The sequence below is a fragment of the Chiloscyllium plagiosum genome, chromosome 12 (assembly GCF_004010195.1).
Source record: "Chiloscyllium plagiosum isolate BGI_BamShark_2017 chromosome 12, ASM401019v2, whole genome shotgun sequence".
In the NCBI taxonomy this organism is placed as follows: Eukaryota; Metazoa; Chordata; class Chondrichthyes; order Orectolobiformes; family Hemiscylliidae; genus Chiloscyllium; species Chiloscyllium plagiosum.
In genome coordinates, this window is record NC_057721.1 from 59019537 (window position 1) to 59042249 (window position 22713).

The 22713-nt window shown below is 38.2% G+C and overlaps 1 protein-coding gene across 1 annotated transcript in view; it reads left to right on the forward strand.

The window, feature by feature from the left end:
- Positions 1-22713, forward strand: part of LOC122555318 (zinc finger protein 654-like) — a 56586-nt gene that overhangs the window by 27538 nt on the left and 6335 nt on the right. Inside the window, exons 5-8 of the mRNA XM_043701188.1 lie at positions 7432-7634; positions 10504-10640; positions 16174-16315; positions 19216-21670. Of these exons, the coding sequence (XP_043557123.1) occupies positions 7432-7634; positions 10504-10640; positions 16174-16315; positions 19216-21669 (2936 nt within the window). The 3' untranslated portion in view covers position 21670. The remainder of the gene's footprint in view (positions 1-7431; positions 7635-10503; positions 10641-16173; positions 16316-19215; positions 21671-22713) is intronic.

Genomic DNA, 22713 nt, shown 5'->3' on the forward strand with positions numbered 1-22713 from the left:
ATTTTATTTCCCTAAAATCTCATTTGAAATGTTTAAACTAGCGCTCTTGGCATTGCTAAAACTTAATTTTTAGGCTTGATCTTCTCCAAGGATGGAATTTGGAAGAATGTTGAGCTACAATTGTATTATTTCATATAGCATTTTCCCCGTCTGCTGTTCCTGTAATTTAATGACTTGGATGCACTCACTAATGCACACTGATAATGCTTTAACAGCCATTCCTTTCATGTCCTGCTCTGCTAGTTTTGGGTTTGAGCTTTGAACTTAGAGTGAAGAATTTCTGGAAGCTTAGGTAAAGGTGAAGTTGCCATATTCCTACCAGACTTTTGAGAGAGACAACTGGTTTTGCTTTAAGCTGAGGGTCACTATGCCTTAAGACAAAGGGAGAGGTTGAAATGGAGAGTCTTTCATGGTAATCTCAGCTGGTGCAGGAATTGAACCTGTGCTGTTGGCATTGCAAACCAGCCATTCAGTGAACTGAGCTAACTGTGATCCCCTTTTGAAACTCAGTCCAGAGTAAGGACTTGACTGCATGCATCATTATTTAAAGGTAAAAGTTCCAAGAAAAAATAAAGGGAGCAAGTTGTACCTGATACGTACCAGCAAAGTATGACACCATACGAATGCTGCTCTGCCAGTTGGTTAATCTGAGCTAGAAAAGTTTCTTATTGCTGAACCCAGCAATCCAGTTGGGTTGATTTAATAAAAGTAAAGTACTGCAAATACTGGAAATCAGCAAATAAAATGAAAGTGTTTGAAATAGAGGTCTAGCATTGTTTTTAGAGAGAGAAATCCAATGTTTCCTGACCTTCTAAATATTTCTAGTACTACTTTTGAAAGCTTGAAATATTTCCTGATGACTCAATCATTTGGATATGGAAATATTTTTTCTATAGTAATCTAGTACCAGAGAGCCATTTTAAAAATAAGGGACCAGCCATTTAAGATAGGATTTTTTTTTCCTTCCTTGGAACTTTTTCCTCAACAGGCAGTGCAAGCAGAGCCTTTGAATCATTTGAAGGCAGAGATAGATTCTTGATAGGGGTATGAAAGATTATTTTGGGTGGGCAATATGGAGCAATCAGGTCAGACATGATCTTGTTGAATGAGCACAGGAGCTGAGTGTCAGAGTTAGAAATTCAGGTGCCTCTGAAAAGTAAACCAGAATTACTCTAGGGTTGATTGACAGCTATTGATGCTTTTTTTTCTTAATGGTTCAAGTGCAATCTGCTGCAGAGATGTCATAATATTCATGAACAAGCTGATTTAAAAGCTAAGAACTGGGTTCTTGGGGCTTTTGTGGTACAGTGGAAGTGTTCCTTCCTCTGGGCCAGAAAGTTTCGGGTTCAAGTCCTACCTGTCTCAATGGTGTGTAATAACCTATCCAAACAGATTGATTAAAAATATTTCTTCAAAAACTAGGACTATTTGGCATGGTAGTAATGTCACTACTCTGAGCCAGAAGGTTGGATTTGAAGCAGGAAGGATTTGAACCCATACTTCTGATGTGTCATAATATCTCAACAGGTGCTTATGAAAATCTGTTGTGACAGAAACTATTTTCTTTGTTGTAAGTATCCAGAATAAGAAAGTTAGGCTTAAAATTACCTGCTCGAGTGGAATTGCTCATCGGCCTCCGATTGCAGAATTTTTCTAAGGAGCCTGTGCCCATAATGTGCTTTTTGTGTCTTTTCTACGGTATGGAGGAGTATCCCGTATAGGCTTCTGCTACACGCCATCCACTTAGCTTCCTTTATCTACAGCCTGGGCAACATCTATTCTACCAGTGGTTGGGGGTTCCATATTGGAGGAATGTCTACATGGGAGTCATCCAGTTTTCTATAAGGGACATTGTATGGATAATGTTGATCGCTGCAGCCATGTAGAATTATAAGTTAAAGTAGTTCATGGTTTCCCAGCTCAAATATTTATTCTGCATGTTATGCAGACTGTGGACAATGTATATTGGTTGAAGAGAGGTACATCGCTGTTTAGTTTTTTTTAAAAACCTTTGTTCATTGGGTACCTGGTGCAGAGTGGTGGATAAATCAGAGGTGAAAAATGTGTTGCTGGAAAAGCGCAGCAGATCAGACAGCATCCAAGGAGCAGGCGAATTGATGTTTCGGGCGTAAGCTCTTCAGGTCCTTCCTGAAGAAGGGCTTATGCCTGAAACGTCGATTCTCCTGCTCCTTGGATGCTGCCTGACCTGCTGCGCTTTTCCAGCAACACATTTTTCAGCTCTGATCTCCAGCATCTGCAGTCCTCACTTTCTCCTGGATAAATCAGAGGATCTTCTTGTGCATTTGCTCCTGGGCCTGGCCAAATTAGCAGGTCCAAGCAGCTGATCGGAGTGGGGACCATAATTTCCAACTGCCCTATTTCTTTGTCATGGATGTAATCGTACCTGGGTTTCTTTAGAGAGGATTCAGGCTTCTGAATATAAGGTGAAAACTACTGTTGTCGCTAAACTACAGATTTATGCAATCATCTTTGTAAATTTCAGTCATATTTGCTACCTAATTAAACATATGGATATCAGTTTGTAAACAATATTTTTGCTCCTAATTTTAATGTCTGTATGTTTTTTTATTTTTGCTGAATTTAGTGTGACATCATGTGATTTTAAAAAAAAAATACTGATCAAAATGGTTTTGCTGTTCAAACAAGCTAACATGCTAACTGATCACGACACTTGGGTGACATTTCTCAATATGAGAACTAATCTTGTTTCATCTTGCAAAACCAGTAGACTAAATTTAAATTGTTTTGAAAAATATTGCAATTATTGTCAAATGTTCACATTTCTTAAATAATTATTTCATCCATATTATAAGGCCACAGGTAGGCTATTGAGCCTATCGAGTCTGCCATTCAATGAGATCACAATTCTCAACATACTTTCCTGTCTTTTCCTCATAACTGTTGATTTCCTCACTGATTGAAAATCTTTATCTCAGCCTTGAAAATACTTTTTGACCCATTCTCCACAGTGTTTGTAGTAAAGAAATTTTAAGATTCACAACCCTCAGAAGAAATTCCTCCTCATGCCTGATTTAAATGTGCGACCCCTTAATCTGAGTTTATGCCCACTGATTCTGGATCCTTCCATAAGGGAGAACAACCTCTCTGCATCAACTTTGTCAAATCCTCGAAGGATCTTGTATCTTTCAATAGGGTCACCTCTGATTCTTCAATAGTCCAATGAGTACTGGCCCAGTGGATAATCCCTCCATCCCTGGTATCAGTTTAGCGAACCTTCTCTGCACTGCCTCTCAGTACATCTTTCCTTAGATAAGGTATTCAGTATTCCAGCTGTGGTCTGACTAATATCTTGTATAAATTTAGCAAACCCTCCCGAATTTCATAATTCACTCCTTTTGCCAACATTCCATTTGTCTTCCCTATTACCCACTGAACTTTGATGCTAGCTTTCTATGCTTATCCAGTCCCTCTGTTCTATAGCTTTCTGCAGTCTTTGTACAGTTAAATAATGGTCAGCTCCTCTATTCTTCCTGCCAAAGTGCATATGCTTTCATTCCCTACACACTGCATCTGCTAAGTTTTTGCCCATTCATTTAACCCCTGTCTATATCCCACTGCAGATGCTGAGCCATCCTTACCTCTTGCCTTCCCGCCTATGGTCATAGTTCACAAACTATGTTCACTTTCCTTATCTAAGTTATTAATATACATTGTCAATAATTGTGGTGTTAACACTGATCCCTGTGCCACTCCACCAGTTACAAATTGTCATCCTGAAAATATCCCTCTTATCCCAACTCTGGTGGCTGTTAGTTAGCCAATCCTCGACCCATGTTAATGCACCATCTCCAACACCATGGGCTGTTATCAAGTTACCTGATGAGTGTTAATTTATCAAATGCTGTCTGAAAATCCAAATGTACTACATTTAATGCTTGCTCTTCTATCCTGTTTGTTACCTTTAGAATTTTGCTAAATTTGTCAGGCATGAGTGAAGGCATACTTGCTCTGCTTGATCATATTCTACATTCTAAATGTTCTGCTATTAGAATCTTTTATTATAGACTCTAAACTCTTTCCTGATGACCTATAATTATCTATTTTTTATCTCTCACTTTCTAAAATAAAACTACTACATGGGCAGTTTTCAAATTGTTATTGTTCAAATTGTGCGTACTGTACCTTTAAGAGTGGCAGCTGGCACAGATCTAGAGAGGCAGAGAGTGTGCTGAACAATTAAATGTTAAATTTGGTTGAAACAAATAACTGGAGTTGCATTGCCATGTAAAAAAAAACAAATTCAAATTTGGCCTATCAGTTTAAATTATGCCATAGATACCAAAATCCCATTGAATTTGAATTTTACTGTTTGGGGTGACATCAAACCAATGAAATAATACGATATTTTGGGGTATAAAATCGGACATTTTGAACAGTTCGGGCGAGAACTGCCAAGAACACCAACAAGTCCTGACTACTAGGCGAATACCTGTCTGAAAGGTACTTGTCCAAAAGAAAAGTTGAGCAGCAGAAGACCAAAGAGATGGTCCAGGAAAATACAGGGAAAAACCTACAAAGGAGAATCGATAAAGTTGGCTGGTTTTGAAATGATTTTTTTTTTAAAACTTCGGCCCAGTATTGTAGATTGGGAGGTAAAAGATAGGTTTAAGAGAAAGGAATTGCAGATAGGTATTGTCTAATGTTATCTTTTGGACTTAAAGTAAAAATTAACAGTTTTATTCTTTAAATAGTGAGATCTGGGATGGTTCTTTACCTCTCAATTTAACAGATTATGGCACGAGGTGAGCTTCTGTGTCAGTTTAAATTAGCAGAGGGGTTTATCCCATGTAACAAAATCCTCCTGGAATTTTCCAGAATCTAAGGATTCCTGGGACATGGCTACTGCGAATCCACTATTTCTAACTGCTTCCTTTTATATCCTAGGATATAATTTTGGATTTTGTTTTATTAGTTTGTGATAATCTGTTGGCTCAAGTTGAAAGATGTTGAACGAAAATGTTACTTTATCTTAAAATTAAAGCATACTGACTGTTGGTGCTTGTTGCCATCCATAAATTGTCATTGCATTGAATTGGAATCTCAAAATCAACAACCAGAGATGGTAATGGAGAGGCAATACAATCTAAATTTGCACTTATTGTTGAGTAACAATTGAATATTCAATATAGCAAAACAATCTAAAACTGATTTCTTAGTGGGAGTTTGATCTGTTCAATGTGGGTTGCTGAAATCTACAATGGAAAGGAAAATGATATGTCAAATCTGTTGCTATTTGCTCTTATTTCATTGTTTGGACAGCTTGAAACCCTGGGGAAACAAATTTCAGGCAAGTTAAAAGTTCTAGCTGTGCAAGGAAAATATGAGTTCAGAAACTTAGCAGGGGATCCATTCAAAGAAACCTTAAATCACTATTTTGGTGGGCAACTCTGTTCAGAATCTGGGGCAGATTGATTATCGTGCATTAAGATCAGGCATGGTAGTTGTAATAAGCTGATGGCCAGAGTATGATGGCCTCAAACTAAGTACATTAACTATTTAGTCTATTGTCTGGACATCCCTGCGTAATTACTCCCAATTACTCCCCACGTGAGTCATAACAATACACACTGGAAAACCCAAAATATTTCATTAAAGCAAAATTAGAATTTAAACATCAAGGTCCAAATTAATGGATGGTACAGCATGTTGTGAGATTCTTCAGATATGCAGCAAAAAAAAAAGTGGCTATTCAAGGACTGGAGTTCTCAAAAGGCTAATTATAGTTAGGTGAGCAGATTGTTTTCCATCCAGTCTTAATCATTTCAAAATGCAAGGTTGGGCAATTGAATAAAATATCATTTTTTTTAAAACAAACTGGTTGAGAATAGATTGTATTTATAAGAACACACTAAGAAATGGAGTAGTGACTGGATAAGTATTTGTGAACATGGAATAGATGGGTTGAATAGTGGTAAAATCTTAAAATTCCAACAGTTTCACCTTTATTCTGGAGTACAGTCTGGATATGTATACTCTTTCCAGCACCTACCTTTAGTCTTCATGTGTGAGATTAGATGAGGAGATTCAATAGGCCTATGAACAATATAAGTAGTTACAATAAGGCAAATTCTGCTTTCATTTGATCGCCACACACTTGCATTTGCCTGCAGAAGTTTTTGAATTGAAGCAAAAATCCTGGCTGATTATTTTCTGCCCTTCATCCTCAAAGCATGGACTAGATTGTGGCCGATATACCATAGCCTCATGTTAGCTTAACTAACATAACAGAAATGAAACCTGAGACCTTTTTTAAGGTACTTTTATATGCACTGGGCTGTCAGTGGACCATTATATTTATTCAAAGTCATGTTTTAAAAATTAATAAAATACAAAGCTCTGCCAGACATTTGGTTGCCTGTGATGTTTCATCTTGACATCAACATGCAAACTGAACTTGAAAAGCAACCAGTCCAAGGAGATTGGAATTCCCTTGATTATCTCAGCAGTTGTGGTGAAAGCAGCGAAGGGAATTACCTAATCAACAACATGGTTTTAACTGCAAGCCTGTTTAGTACCTGGGCATAGCCTGTGCAAATCACTTATTGATTCAAATGCTTATTTGCATCAATTAATCAGTTTGACATGTTTGTACTTGAGTTTAATTGCACAGCTCATTTAATTAAGCAATAGCTCTTGGTATAATAGTTTGTGTACATCCAAATTAAAGGTTTTATTGTTGCTCAAATATTCTTGTTAAAATGTTCAGCTTGTTTACTTGCACGTATGCTAGTATTTAAACACTGCCTGACATTGCAATATAAGCTAAACGCAGCGCAGTAAATTTTGGAATCTGTTTTACTTCAGTATGGTTAATGCTGAATGCATGGCATTACTGAAAGAATTATTGGAAACTTAAGTGTCAATTATTAATTGAACTGAAACAAAAATTGAAGTTACAAGCCTGCACATGCATAGTTTTACCAAACAGGCAAAGATGACTGCAGTTCAGCATTTTTGCTCTTCTGCAGGTTTGTTCTGTATAGAGTAGTAGTTAATTGTGCTTCACCTAATTTTAACAGGTGAGGATAAAGTAGATGGAGGTGGGTTTGCTAAGAAAGCGTACTGTACTTCATTGTGAGCTTGTTTTTAAAAGATACAGTAGAAAATAAATTAGATATATAATCTGAAGGAGTGTCTGTCTAAGAAAGGTTGACCATCTCAATTTACAATGAAAATAAAAAAGATAAATTTGCAAGTAGTCATCTGTATTGTTCGTGTACCAGCAGTTCTAATGTCTGTTAATTAGCCTGCTTAATAGTTTTAGACTCATTATATGATTACCTGATTTTGCTATTCACAGAAATTGATTAAGTTAAGATTCTAAAAATGTACTTCAGTTGGGCAAACTTTATTTCAGTGTCCTCCTGTCAATTTTCTGTTTTTAACCAGTAAATGAATACTTGGGATCAGAATCTCCAATGTTCTTTGAATATCGAGTGAAATACTTGATGAAATACAAGCATATTGGAGAAGCAATCACGTTGACCAAATACTGTGTAAACCATCCTCAAACTGGCACAAACAAGTATTTTCTCCATTTATTTTTAACATGGCTATGCCGCTCATCACCAGAAGAAATTCTGTTGCAGGAGGTAAGGTTGCATGATATGTTTCATTTGTTAAGAAAAATTAAAATCTTTTTGTCAGGTTTTGAAAGTACGCTAATAGACTTAGAATTATAGAATCTCTATTGTGCGGAAAGAGGCCATTTGGATCATTGAGTCTGCATCGACTCACATTGACCTAACCCCTACTCTATCCCCATAACACCTACACATCCCTGGACACTGCAGACAATTTATCACAGCCAGTCCACCCAACCTGCACATCTTATGTAGTGATGAGCAAGTAGATAAAATAACTTATTTTGAAAGTACTCCAACATACTTTATGTAGCAATGAGCAAATTGAAAAATAATTTGTTTCTTCAATGCCATCTATCAATTAAAGTTTCCTCTTCAGCACGGGCATCCACCATCTCCATGTCTGCATCCCACATAGGCATGTGAATGTTTTCTGCTTCTTTCTCAAATGATGGCCAGATAAGACTCCATCAACCACCAATCTTCTCTGTTTGAATGTGTTCTCCTGTTGAATTCTCTTTTAACCTCACTGACTTGCTTGTTGTTATGTGTACCCTATGGTCTTGACTAAGCCTACTATTTTATGGAATATATGGAACATTCATTGTTAACAGCCCTACAGTCCCCTCTGTCATCTCTTTTCTTTTTCCCCTGTTATATTAATGGTGTATTGTTGTAGTTTCTTTCTCATTCCCTGAATTGCATATTTAAAGCCATTTTGTTTACTTATGTCACCTTTCTCTAAACTCGCTGTGGCTTCTCCCTGACTCTTAACTTCTCTACTTCTTGGGTATCCCCTAGAAATAAAGACAATGAACCAGTGTTCACTTTAATCCCATGTGCTCCCACAGCTACCTTGTCTTTCACCTGGATTTCAGTTCAATTCTGTCAATTTCTGTTTCTGTTGCATCTACTTCATGCGTGTCTGATCTCGCATCTTTCCCTTTCAAACAGAACCACATTAGGGTGCCCTATGTTCTCACTTTTCAGCCCATGAGCCTCTATTCAATAGCTGTTTTATGCCATTTCTGTCAATAACTTTGTGATGCTACAAAGAAATTCATGTTTCTCTTTCCTCCTGCCCTTTCATCATTGCAAAGGGACAGTTGCCTAGACAACCCAAGACTCCTCTCCTCTCTATACAAGCAGAGCAGAAAATGCAATACCTTTCATGATCTTTTCCCTTCTCACTGTCCCAAGCCCTCAAGAACTCCTTTCAGGTGAACCAATAATTTACCTGCATAACTAATGTAAATTGGGCAGCCATGCTCTGAACTGCTTCCATTCACTTCAAAATATGGTCCAAATATTCAGTTGACTGTCATTTTAATTCTCTACTTATCTTCCACTCTGATCTTTCTGACCTATCTTCAGCAGTGTTCTAATGAAATTCACGAAATAACACTCCTCTTTCAGCTGGGCATTTCGCAACTTTACAAAGGATTACCTGATCAGCCATCATCTCATTGAATGGTGGAGCAGACTCGATGGGCTGAATGGTCTGCTTCTACTACTACATCTTATTAAGACATTGAGATTGTAGCATCAGATTCCCTTTTCTTTGCTATTGTGATTTAAATTTTATTTTTTTCGGTTTTACAATTCTCACTGCCTCCAAGCACAACATTTCTGTTTCATTTAATGCGTTACTGCTTCTGCAACCTCTTAACATGAGCCCTTTTTAATTTTAATCTCACCTCGTTTTGGCCCCATTGAAAACCTTCCGTTGTGTTGTTTCTTCCACATTTCCCTTTCAGTAGTTAATAGTTATTGCATCATCTCTAACTTTTCCCAGTGCTAATGAAAGGTAATTGACTTGAAACAATAACTCTGCCTCTGATTCCACAGATGCTGCCTGAACTGTTGAATATTTCCAGTATTCTTTTATTATTTCAGTTAGCAAATTTGCTGCCTATCTAACATACAGTAGTTTTTCACAGTTAATTTTTGTCTACAAAATTTGGGTTAGCATTCATCTATATTTTGAATGCATGAAATATTTTTGCAACCTGTCTTATTTTGTAAACTTTACGCTGCATTTACTACCTATTCAGTAAAAGTTTATTTGCCTTTGTTTAAAATTTAATCTCCATTAGTATTTTCCTGATAGGACTGGCTGATCCAAATTTGTGCCTCCTCCCAAATCTTTTGGACCTAAGAGCATCAAATTTAATGTTTTCTTTTTAAGTTACCTAATGGACATTTTAGCCCTTTTTAACACCTGTTCCCTTGTATGAATTTTTTTTTATGTTAAGCACATTTTACATGCATGGTTCCAAATGTTGTATCAGACCATAAGAAATAGGAACAGGAATAGGTTGTTTGGGCTCTCAGATCTGCTCTGCTTCACAGTAGGATCGTGGCTGGTCTGACACTGCTCACTTCGGCTTTCCTGTCCTTTCCCATAACCCTTGATTCCCTGACTGATTAAGAATCTATCTATCTCAGCCTTAAATATACACAAAGACTCTGCCACCACAGCTCTCTGTGGCAGGGTGTTCCAAAGGCACTCCATCTTCTGAGAGAAGAAATTTCTGCTCAACTCAGTCTCCATCTGATGACCAAAGCATTCTAAAATAGCATGCTATCCATCTGTGGAGATGGTAGTGACATGATTATGTTGTGGGACTAGTAATCCAGAGAATCCTAGCTCGTATTCTGCAGTGAATGTAAATCTAATTTAATAATCAGGAAATAATAAACTGGCATCAATAAAAGTGATCCTGAAAAGAGCTAGAACAGAAACACAAACTGTTTATCATGTTCAAAGGAAAGACAAACTGCTCACTGACAAGGATATATTTCTGTTCGATCACAATGCTGTTAACAGATCAAAAGCATTTTTTGATTATTTTTCTCCTATTTTTGAATACATCAGATTGCCCAAATTGACTGCCAGGAAGCTCTTGATGTTATTTGCAGATTGGATTCAGAAGGGCAGGTGGAATTAGCTTGGATTTTGTGTGTGGCATTCCTTACTCAGCAGCTGCGGAATGGAGACATGTATTGTACGAGGTAAATATTGTTATTGCTTGTGAGGCTTTCATTTAGGAGATGAAATTATTGGTGCTGTGTGAGCAATAGATTGAAATACCTTACCAGGTAGTAAGCAGATTTTACATGGACATTCTAATTAAATTCCATATTGAGAGGATGCACAACCTACATTTGCTCTTGCAATACAAATCTAAATAAGTTAAACAGTCCAAAAAGTGCATTTTCCTGAAATTATTTGATGCTCATTCAGTACTGGGTTCTATTTTAAGAATTCCAATGTTCAACTGCTCTTAAAAATTTAAAGCGCTGAGGTGATTTTCTTTAGTGGCAAAATATATTTTATGTTGAGAAGTTTTATAGATTTGGCCCTTTTATTCTGTAGTCTTACTTTAATGGTTTATAAGTATTGATCTTTTATAACAAAAAGGCAAAAAATTCCTGCACCAGTAATTCAGTCAGTAAATTTTGAAATATATTGGAGTTTCAATTAACTTGTGCTGTGAATAAAGGATGACCAGTAGATATGCTGTACTTCAATTTACTGAAGAAGCCAAAATGTGGTGCTGGAAAAGCATAGCAGGTCAGGCAGCATCCGAGGAGCGGGAGATTCAACACTTTGGGCCCAAAACATCGACTTTCCTGCTCCTCAGATGCTGCCTGACCTACTTTGCATTTCAACTCTGATCTGTAGTCCTCACTTTCTGCCAATTTGCTAAAGAAATTTGATAAGCTTCAAATCTATGTTTACTGTGGAAAATAAAGGCTTATGATGTAGGGCAATATATTGTAATTGATAGATGATTACCTCGTTATCCAGAACTAATAGGTGTAAATGGCACTATTTCTGGTTAGTAAGATGTAATGAGTGACATGCCACAGGAATTGGTGCTGTGACTTTAACTTCTTACAATTTACGTAAATGCCTTTGAAGCCACGGTGTTTAAAGCTGCTGATGACACAATTTTCAATCTAAGAAGGCTATAAAGTGATAGGTTAAATAAATGGTTCAGGATCTGGCAAATGAAACAAAATGTGAAATTGTCCATTGCAATAAGAAAAACCAGAGCTTGCATATTTTCTAAATATGGGTGATGGTATCCTGGATACATGATTCACAAAAAGCTAATATGCACGTAGAGCAATTAATTAGAAAAGCTAATAGAATATTTTTGTTTATTGCTAGTGGAATTGAATATGAGGAGGGAATTCTCTAGTTATATTGGGCACTGTGTGACCACATGTGGAGTACTGTTTATTTGGTCTTGTTATTTAAGTTAGGATGTAAATCCATAGGAAGAACTTCAGAGAAGATTTGTTGTAGTAATGCCAGGATGTGTGTGTTGTAATCTGCAGAAAAATAAGACAGGCTAGGCTTTGATAAGCTTGAGTTGGGAAGAGTAAGATCAAAATACATCCTGAGTGGTCTTGACAAAGTGGACGTAGAAGGTTTGGTGGTTCTTTTGGAATAATCTAGAACTAAGTTCATTGCTTTTCTGAAAAAAAAAGAGGATTGTCCATTTAAAGCAAACAAGTGAATTTTTTGTAAGTTTAATGTTGAGGGGTATTGCTCCTCAGGGGAAAGCAACAATAGCCAAATTTGTTGCACCATGTTTCGGTCTGCACAGCGGAGAAATAACAAGTGTGGGAATGTAGTAGTTATCTCCAAATCAGTTGTGAAGGTATTTCTGTGGCTGCAAGCGAGGCTCCAGAATGATATGTTGCCTCACTGGTACACGGGTGATGAGGGTAGTCTTGAAGCAAGTGGGGACTTCAGATTGTCGCAAGGAGAGGTTAAAAATGTCTGAATACTCCTGCCAGTTGGTCCACACAGGGTCTGAGTGCATGGCTGGGGACTCCCATTTGGGCCAGTCTCTTTCCATGGGATCACTTGTAAGAAGGCTGATCTAACTTATTGTGGCAGTGACCGTGGGTATGTGTGCATCCAAGGCTGTTGAGATAGATGATGTAATTTCACAAACCTTCAGTTCAAAGTGAGCAGAGAATGCGATGGGCTGTTACCTGCGATTCAGCCCCTTGCATTGACTGAGGACACAGTGATCCATTTAATAAAGTGAGAAACAACTAAGTTGTAAAGCTTGAATGACTTGCTCCTCTGGTTTTCTGTGTTAAATATTGTACTTTAACAGCAGAAGGTAGACTGGGACAGCATTTTCAAACTAAAGATGGAGAGGGGAAAAGGTTCCTGATTCCTCATGAAGGGTTTTTGCCTGAAACATCTTCTCTCCTGCTCCTTGGATGCTCCCTGACCTGCTGTGTTTTTTCAGCACCACATTCTTCGACTCTGATCTCCAGCATCTGCAGTCCTCACTTTCAACAAGAAAAGGTTACCTGGTTCTTAGTCCACTCCATTTCCAGGTTTCAGTATGAGGATATTTAGGCAGCAATCATTGTATCCTAAGGTTTGGATTGATAGAAAAGGAAAATAAGCATTATAGACTAAGAATAATTAACTAGGGGACAGAATACTTTGGGGTAGGATCAGAGCTGGGTCAGATAGACTGGAACAAAAGGTTGGAGTTGACAGTGTGGTCCTGGAGAAGTAGATCAGGCAGCATTGGAGGAGCAGTAAGTGCTTTTGCCTGAAACATCGACACTCCTCGGATGCTGCCTGACCTCCTGTGCTTTTCCAGCATCACACTCTCGACTCCAATCTCCAGCATCTGCAGTCTTCACTTTCGCCTGGAACAAAAGGTTGGCAGGAGAAGCCATGGCTGAACAATGAACTACTTTCAAAGAGATAGTTTGGGTCTAGTCCTCAAAAGACAGATGACTAACCAACCCAGAGGCCTCGAGAAACTCAAATATAGAAAAGTGTGCTTGTGGCAGACTTAAGAGAAAACACAATTGAGTACCAAGAGGAAGACAGAAGGTTTAGAGGAAGGTGTGAAAGCAAATTAGAGATGCAAAGGGGGACTGTGAAGAGACTGGTGGTCAACATAAATCAGTATCACAAAAATATTAAGGTACATCAACAGTGAGCGTGTGGTAATAGGAAGAAAATGATTTGCACGTGGGAGCAAGAGGTATGACTGAGGTGTAAACTGAAGAGGTAATTGGCTTTGCCAAGAAGGTGGATTCTACCCAAGTCACTGTGACAGAGGAAGAAACTTATCACAAGATGAGGAGGGGGTGTTGTTGAGGCTGTCAATACTTGAAGTTGACCAGAACTGAGTGAGATACATCAAAGGTTGTTGAGGGAAGAGTAAGTAGAATTTGCAGGGGCACCGAAATAAAATTCGACTTCCCTAAACCAGTGTAGGGGAAATGTTGAGAAAGTTAGAGATTTACACTCATTCCTCCTTTGTTCAAGAACAGTTGTAGGATGAGCCCTGCAAATACTGACTGATCAGTTTGATGTCAGTGATGAAGAAGCTTCTAGAACTTTTTTTATATATTAATCACATGTGAAAAGGTAGTTATGATTAGAAATCCATGCTGGCTTTTCGTAAAGGGAAAATGGTGGCTAACTAATTTGGTGGAGTTTTCTTTTCAAGAGTAGCAGGAAAGTTTAATGAGGATAATACTGTTCATGTAGTATACATGACTTCCAGAAAGGGGTTTGATACAATGTCACACCACAAACTTGAGACAAATGCAATAAAAAGGGCAGACGCAATATCGATATGGAAATAGCTGAGAAATAGGAAATGAAGAGACGTCAATAAATATTTTTCAGATTGGAGGCAGTCTTGTAGTAGAGTGCTACAGATGTCTGAATTGGGATCCTTTCTTTCCCCTTATGCATAAACGAACCAGGTTTTTGTGTGCAGGGCACAGTTTGCCGATGGTAGAAAAATTGGAATAATTTCACCCTGTGAGGATAGTGTAGACCTTGAAAATGATATAAACATAGGTTGATGGAGAGGCAGGTTGATAGCAGCTTAACAAGCAGATGTTAGGTGATGCATTTTGGTATGAAAAACATTGGTAGACAATACAGAATAGGGCGTACATGAGTAGAGGGACCTGTAAGTGCATGTGTGTAGATCATTGAAGTCAAATGGACATATAGGGAGAACAGTTAATAAAGTATACAGTATGGTGGGCTTTATTGGAGTACAAGACCATGCCGAAGACGCTGCTGAACTCGTACAAAACACATGTTCAATGTTGTGGTTCTGTTCGCCGAGCTGGAAATTTTTGTTGCAAACGTTTCGTCCCCTGTCTAGGTGACATCCTCAGTGCTTGGGAGCCTCCTGTGAAGTGCTTCTGTGGTGTTTCCTCTGGCATTTATAGTGGCCTGACCCTGCCGCTTCCGGTTGTCAGTTTCAGCTTCACAATGCCAGAGGAAACACCACAGAAGCACTTCACAGGAGGCTCCCAAGCACTGAGGATGTCACCTAGACAGGGGACGAAACGTTTGCAACAAAAATTTCCAGCTCGGCGAACAGAACCACAACAATGAGCACCCGAGCTACAAATCTTCACCCAAACTTTGAACACATGTTCAGTCTCAGCTGGAGTAATGTGTATAGTTCTAGATTACACACATTGTGAAGATACACATGTAGTGGAGAGAGTACAGAAGAGATTTAGTAAAATATTCCAGGGGTGAGAAACCTCAACTAACTATGAGGCTACTTTACGGAGATTGGAACTGTTCTCCTTGGAGAGAAGGCTAAGAGGGCAACTTTAAAATGATTCGAATGTAACAAATCTGATGCAAGAAAAGCTTTTTCACACAAGTAGTTTGGGTCTGGAATGCACTGCTTGAAAGTGTAGTGAAAGCAGATTTCATTGAGGTATTCAGGAGGACATCAGATGAATATTTAAATGGAAATAATGTGCAAGGGTACAGGATAAGGCTAGAGAATGGCGCAAGTCATAATACTCATGTAGCAGATCTGATGGAATGAAGGTTGTTTCCTACACTGTAATGATTTGTGATTCTGGGCCAAATGACCTACTTCTCATACATTTTTCCTTAACTTTAAAAAATATGGGAGTAATTAATTCCACAAGTTTGTGTTTATCATTCTTATGCAAAGGTTGTTACCAAAAATTGTGGCACTTTATTGACAAAGTGAAGACACTTAATGGATCTAATTTCCTTCAATGCCCTGAATTTTAATTCACCTTTTTTCCTCACCTTGACTGCTCAAAATATACTTAGTTATTCCATTGATACGCTGTCATGATTGGAACAATTTGTAAAGGCTTGTAGTTTAGTGTTTCCAAGTTGCATTACTTTGAAAAATGTTAGCAACATTCACTTGAAATGTTTGTGATGCTAGCTGAAGGGCTAAGAGTAATGAATTTTGAAAAAAAGTGTTATAAGATTTAATCTGCTTTCTTGCCAGATTACATTGAATTGGGCTGGAGTCATTGTTTTTGTTTTGGATGGGTTGGACAATGGATTGGAGAGGAGAACTTTCTAAACTGTTTAGTGCAAAACCTACTTGGGTGAGCCAAACTAGAAACCAGTACATGGCACATTAGTTAATTGGGCAGTAGCCTCGAACTATCCTCCAGTGGTTGTAAGGATAACTTCAATTTTAGCCTGTTACTGTAAGCTTTTAATTTTATACAGGGAATTGATACTGGTGTGGAGCAAACTGCAGCTGAAACTTGATTCATCCAAGCAACACTTTCTAGAGAAATGTCGTCATCTTTTATTAACATCCAGAAATGTGAATCATATCTTCCTCTTTATTAGGGTCATTCAGAATGAGGTAAGCAACTTACTGCTGTGCATTGATCATTAAAATACTGTGGGCAATTATAGAAAATAGTAAGAAAAGCAAATTATCGGGCTTTCTATTGAGAGGACTATAATGAAAAGGATGTAGAGATTGAGCAGTAGTTATAAAAAAACCCTAGACTAACCACAGCTGAGGAAGAATATATTAGCCTTGGCAGACTGGTAACTACAGTGCAGGGGTTAAATTAACAGGAAATGTTACGCAACTCTGTAGATATTTTTAATTAACCTGTTTAGTGTGATGCACGCCTAGAGCATGTGGGACTTGAACCTGGGCCTCTTGGTCTGAAGGAGGGGAAACTACCATTGTGCTATAAGAGCACTCAACTAAGATTGTTCCCAGGGGTTTAGCATTGTGTTATTTATCAAAGCTTTCAAGACATTAAGGACAGTTGGAAGTGAATGATTTTCATTTGATTAGGGAATCTGGGATTAGGCGAATAATTTAAGAAGTTAGATTTCAGCCTGTAACACATAATTAGGAAGTGCAAATGATGTTAAAAGTTTAGAACTGCTTCCGCGACTGCCAGGTGTTGCTTCAATTGTTAATTGTAAATCAGGTTAATGAGCTTTGCTTAATCAAGGGTATTATGGATTTAAGATGAACATCAACGGTGATCTCATTGGTGAAACAGATGGGAGAAATTATCTGTTTACTCCTACAAATCTATCATATAGTGGTTTATAAATCTTAGTTTGGTTTATTAATTAGAGAGGTATCAAAGTTTTTTTTAATATTCTCTTGTGGGATGTAGGCATCTAGCTTACCAGCCTTTATTGTCTATCCTTAGTTGTCCTTGAGAATGTGATGGTGAGGAGGAGCTGTTTCTGCTATTGTCTTTACTGGTGCCTAGGTCACTGCCAGGTGATTTGTAGTTTCTTGTTTTTCTTTGTTGAGATTGATAAAATTGAGTGACTTGCTATGCCATTTCAGAGAGCAGTTGAGAGTGGATCACATTGCTGTGGCTCTAGTGTCAAATGTAGGCCAGGCCAGGTAAGGATTTCCTTCTGTGAGCCAGGTGGGTTTTTCCAGCAATCGGCAATTGTTTTAAGGTCATCAGTAGATTCTTAGTTCCAGACAATTTCTATAAATCACATTCTGCCATCTGCCATAGTGGGATTCAAACCTGGATCTCAGAACATTAGCTGAGCTTCTGGATTAATAGTCTTGCAATAAGGCTTTGCCATTGCCTTCTCATCATCATAGTTGATTTTGTGCATAGCAGTGATAATTTATCATTTTATGTGCTGAAATATTGAAACTTCAGCTCCTTTTAACCTTAATTACTATTTAATTGCAGGCCAGTACTCTACAAATGTTTTACTCAATCATAATTTATTGCCTTCTATGGAAAATTTGATCATTCATGCTTCAGACTTTTGGTGTTTTTCATTGGATGACCAGCTAGTTTTAAAGTTGTAGAGTCGTAGAGCATGGAAACAGATCCTTCAGTCCAACTAGTCCCCGCCAATCCCAAACTAAACTAGTCCCACTTTCCTGCACTTGGCTCATATACCTCCAAACCTTTCCTGTTCATGTACATATGCAAATGTGTTTAAAACATTGTAAATGTACGTGCATTCACCACTTTCTCTGGCAGTTCATTCCAAATACAAACCATAATGTTCAAAAACATTTCCCATCATGTTCTTTTTGAATCTTTCTCCTCTCACCTTAAAAATATGCTCCCTAGTTTTGCCCCCCCCCCCCCCCAAGAACTTATCTGAAACCAGAAAAAAGCCTTCTCCTCTAGTCCTCTATCAGTCAGCTTTCAAATCTCTGGACAAACACAAAAACACTCCAGAGCTGTCGAGCAAACATGTAGACAAGCCTCTCCCAAGCAATCGTGTGTAAAACAATCTCTCTTCCTTCATTTTTTTTTGCATATTTCTTTTAAACTATAAAAGTTTTAAACAGAGAAAAAAAAACTCCCTCTCCAGATCGACACTTGACAAACATGTGGAGGCGGGCGGAATGCACTTGAGCATTTTCCTTTTTCTTAATTTTGGACTAAAAAATCTAAAAAAAATCTACAACTGAAAATTTTCTTCTCCTCTCTATCATGACAATAAACCCATAAGACAAGTCTGCAACTCAGGAGCAGTTGCAAGCTCCACACTTCTCTGGTTCCACCATTTTCCTTTATTATAAAGATTCTGCATATTTGAACTTTTGATTTAAAAGAAATATTTTAGAGAATCTTATTTGTTTGTACAAATGTATATCTTCCTGGTGACTATATATTAAGAAGTAGGGAGGCAACAGCACAGGGGTAATGTTACTGCACGAATAGTCTAGAACTCCATTTTAATGTTCTGAGGACATGGTTTGAATCCCACTTTGACAGAAGGTGAAATTTGACGTCAACAAAAAAAATCTGGAATTTTTTTAAAAACCGGCTAATTCTATAATAACCATACAACCATTGTCGATTGTAATGAAAACCCATCAGTTTCACTAATGTCCTTTAGGGAAGGAATGTGGCCATCCTTATCTGGTTTTGCCTACATGGGACTTAACCCAGGTTGAGTCTTAATTGCCAACTGGATATTTTAAAGATGGGCACTAAGTGCTGGCCTGGTTAGTGACATCTTCTGTATGAACTTTTAAAAAGCTACATTACTGGGTGCAGTAAAGGAAGATTTCAGTTCTACATATTTTTGGTGCAGCTTCTCCAAAATCTTTATTTACTGTAATCTATATAGCACTGGACTTATTCTGTTTATTGTACAGAGGTGCAAATTATGAATCACCTTGCTATTGCTGACACTTCTCTCTAAAGCCGCAATGTATTTTGTGACAGTGCATTTTTGTTCTTTGGTTTTAAATGCAAAATCAAATAATTTTGCATATGCATTATTTAAACATAGGTTGGAGCTGAAGGCTTGCAGTTCTGTGTGGAGCTTTGTGCACGTGCTCTGCGGATTGATTACCAAGATGAACCAAATACTAAAACTTTGGTGTGTAAAACACTCTCCTATCTGCTGCCAAATGATTTGGATTTCTGTAGAGCTTGCACCATTACAGTCTTTTTCTCTGAGTGCACATTGGAATCTTTCCATGCTGTTGAAAGTCTGTACAGTCAGCCAGATCAGCTGTACACAGAAGATACTAGTTTGGTTCCAAGTTTCCTTCGCTGTGAGCTGCTGCTTGTTTTAAAAACCACCTGGCCTTTTGATCCAGAATTTTGGGACTGGCGGATTTTGAAGAAAAACTGTCTCGCTTTAATGCGTGACAAAGTAGCCTTAACTCATGGATGTAAACTAGTTTCAAAGAATGGAAATACCATGTCTCATAATGGAAATTCAAAAATCAAGACTAAGGAAAAACCTACTAAAATGCCACAGTTAATCCCAGGTGCATCCAGAGCAGATGGCCACCTTGCTTCAATGCATCGCTGTGTGTTATGTAAAAAGGAATTTCTTGGTGGGCACATTGTACGCCATGCACAGGTTCATCCGCAAAAAGGTGCCTTCTCTTGCCTAATTTGTGCAAGAAAATTCAGATTGAGGGGACAAATGCTTAAACATTTAAAGACTCATGTGCGAAAGCTTCAAAAGCAAAAACTTGCTGCTCGGACAAATACTCACGAATCTTCCAGTGTTAATGATGGTTTGAAGGAAACCTGTATGCTCATAAATGGAGTTCTTGGTAGTGAAAACAGGTCAGCTACTTCAGAAACTGCTAGTGTAGATAAGCAGACTAAACTCAGAAAGTTAACAGAGGACGAGGATAATAAAATTAGTATTGCTGATGCTCCAGATGAGCCACAGTGTTCGACTGATCTACATGGACCACTGAATGAATGTTTGAAAATTCAGGAAGATCCTAATAAAGATGTTGCTCCTCAACCGGATGATGATGTGGTTGATCAAGTGACAAAGGAAATATTTGATTCGGATACAGCAGCTGTTCAAACTGAAAAGAACGTGAAGAACTGTGTTCTTACTAAACAAAATTTGACCTCTCACAAAAATAATGGAGCTCTGTGCCGACAAGAACAGACAGAAGATAGTTCTGCTTCAAAAGAAGAGTTGGAAAATGAGAGTGAACGTGAAAGTTTCCTCTCTTGTCCAGGCCATGGTTGTTCAAAGATCTTCAGTAAGATTCAATTTCTGACTAAGCATGCACGGAAATGTCACTCCTCTGATGAAAATGTGCAAGATTACCTAATGAAGTGGTATAAGGGCAAGTGCCGTTATTGCCAAAGAAAATTCACACATTCCCAGCATTTGATTGACCACCTTAAAAGGCATCAGTATCCAAAATTGTATTTCTGTTTACAGTGTGGCTGTGGCCAGACATTTAAATCTGCTTCAGAACTTGCAACTCATACCAAGGGTCACGAAGCTTTTCGGGCACAGTGCAGCTTTCATGACTGTGATAAATTGTTTGATGAACTTGATATGCTTTATGAGCATGAGGCACAACATTACTTAAGTGGCAAACCTATCCGACTCACTGAATGTGATCAAAGAAACTTTCAGACAAGCAAAGTCCAGAGCCACCAGGAAAAGGCAAGTGAAGACAAATGTTTGAAAGGTGAACAGAATCCTATGGAATTGCTCGTTCCATTGTGGAAGTCACGAAAAGAGTTATCGGAACCAAAGACTTACCTTCACAATATGGTTAGCAAGCAAAGTGGAAATCAAAATGGAGATGGTAAATTAACTGATACTCTGCATATTTCAGTTGAATCAGATGAGAAGACCTTGCCTGTTGAATCAGGCAGTGAAAGCTGTTGTATTAATAATAAACAAATAGTAAATGGGCATAGTAACTTGAAAGACATTTCGAGTGAGTCAAACCCTACAAATCCATTTTACTCAGGTGATATGTCAAGTGATGGTGTTGCTGATTTAGATCAGACTCGTCTTACAACAGATGCTTCAAGCTCGGAGTCTACACCAGCAGTGTTGAATAACAGTGTTTCAAAAGGTGCTGTAATTGAAGTGTCACAGAATGCCAGCGATCTGTCACAACAGAGTAATGTTCCTCCAGTTTTGCATGCATCCTCTAGCCAAGAGCAGAAGAGTAATAGTGGTAGGGACGAACATAAGGGCTATGGCAGATTACAAAAGTACTACAGACCACAGCCTCCAAGCTACCTAGATGAACGATATATCAGTATGCCAAAACGAAGGAAGTTAGCCACAGATTCAAATCAGCCCCCCCATTCACATACAAATGCAGTTAATGTGAAAAATGAACGACACATATGTCGAAAGTGCTTCATGATCTTCAACAGCGTTGAAGCGTTAGACGGGCACAGCACCGGGGACAATTGTAGACCGCTCTTTGTTATGGAATCGGATAGTGATTAAGGTAAGTGGAATGGTTGAAGTTCTCAAAGTATGAATAATTAACTTGGTTATTGAGTATATCCATAATTTTGTTTCAAAGGGGGCTCTGAATGACTGACCTGATGGGAAATTTATGTATTTTATGAAATGTCTAATTTGAAGCAACTCTTGTAAAGGGCTTAAAAGAGATTATATATAAAAAGAAAAGGTAGGTTACAGAGCTAAAAGTGATGTGATGTTTCTTGATGATGGGAAGTTGTGAAGTTTCCTGCAGATGATATTTTCCTATATTGAAACATAAAACTGGCTTAAAGCACTAACAGTGGGAGTAATAGCAAGCAGACTGCTTACTCCCAGTGTGTCTTGCGTCTCCTGTTCGTCCTTTCGTTACACAGATATAAGTCCAGCAGAAGCCATTCGTCATACTTAGTTCTGCTGAGTCAGTCAGATGGGATTTTTTGTTGGTAAGTAGAAGTCTGATTAAGTATAGTACAAATCTGAATCAGGAAGTTTTTTTTTTGACACAATAAATGTCATTGAGCATGGTATCATACTTCCAAAAATCAATTACACTGATGTCAAGTGACTTTTAATCATACTGCACATAGATTTTTACATGTAAGTGCAGAAAAGCTGCATAATATTTTGTACCAACCCTGGTAGCCCATAATTGCATTGGCTAGCCTAAAGTTTAATAATTTGATAATGTAATTCTTGCTATAAACTATAGAGTCATAGAGATGTACATCACGGAAACAGACCCTTTGGTCCAACCCGTCCATGCCGACCAGATATCCCAACCCAATCTAGTCCCACCTGCCAGCACCCGGCCCATATCCCTCCAAACCCTTCCTATTCATATACCTATCCAAAAGCCCTTAAAATGTTGCAATTGTACCAGCCTCCACCATTTCCTCTGGCAGCTCATTTCATGCATGTACCACTCTGCGTGAAAACGTTGCTCCTTAGGTCTCTTTTATATCTTTCCCCTCTCATCCTAAACCTATGCCGTCTAGTTCTGGACTCCCCCACTCCAGGGAAAAGACTTTGCCTATTTATCCTATC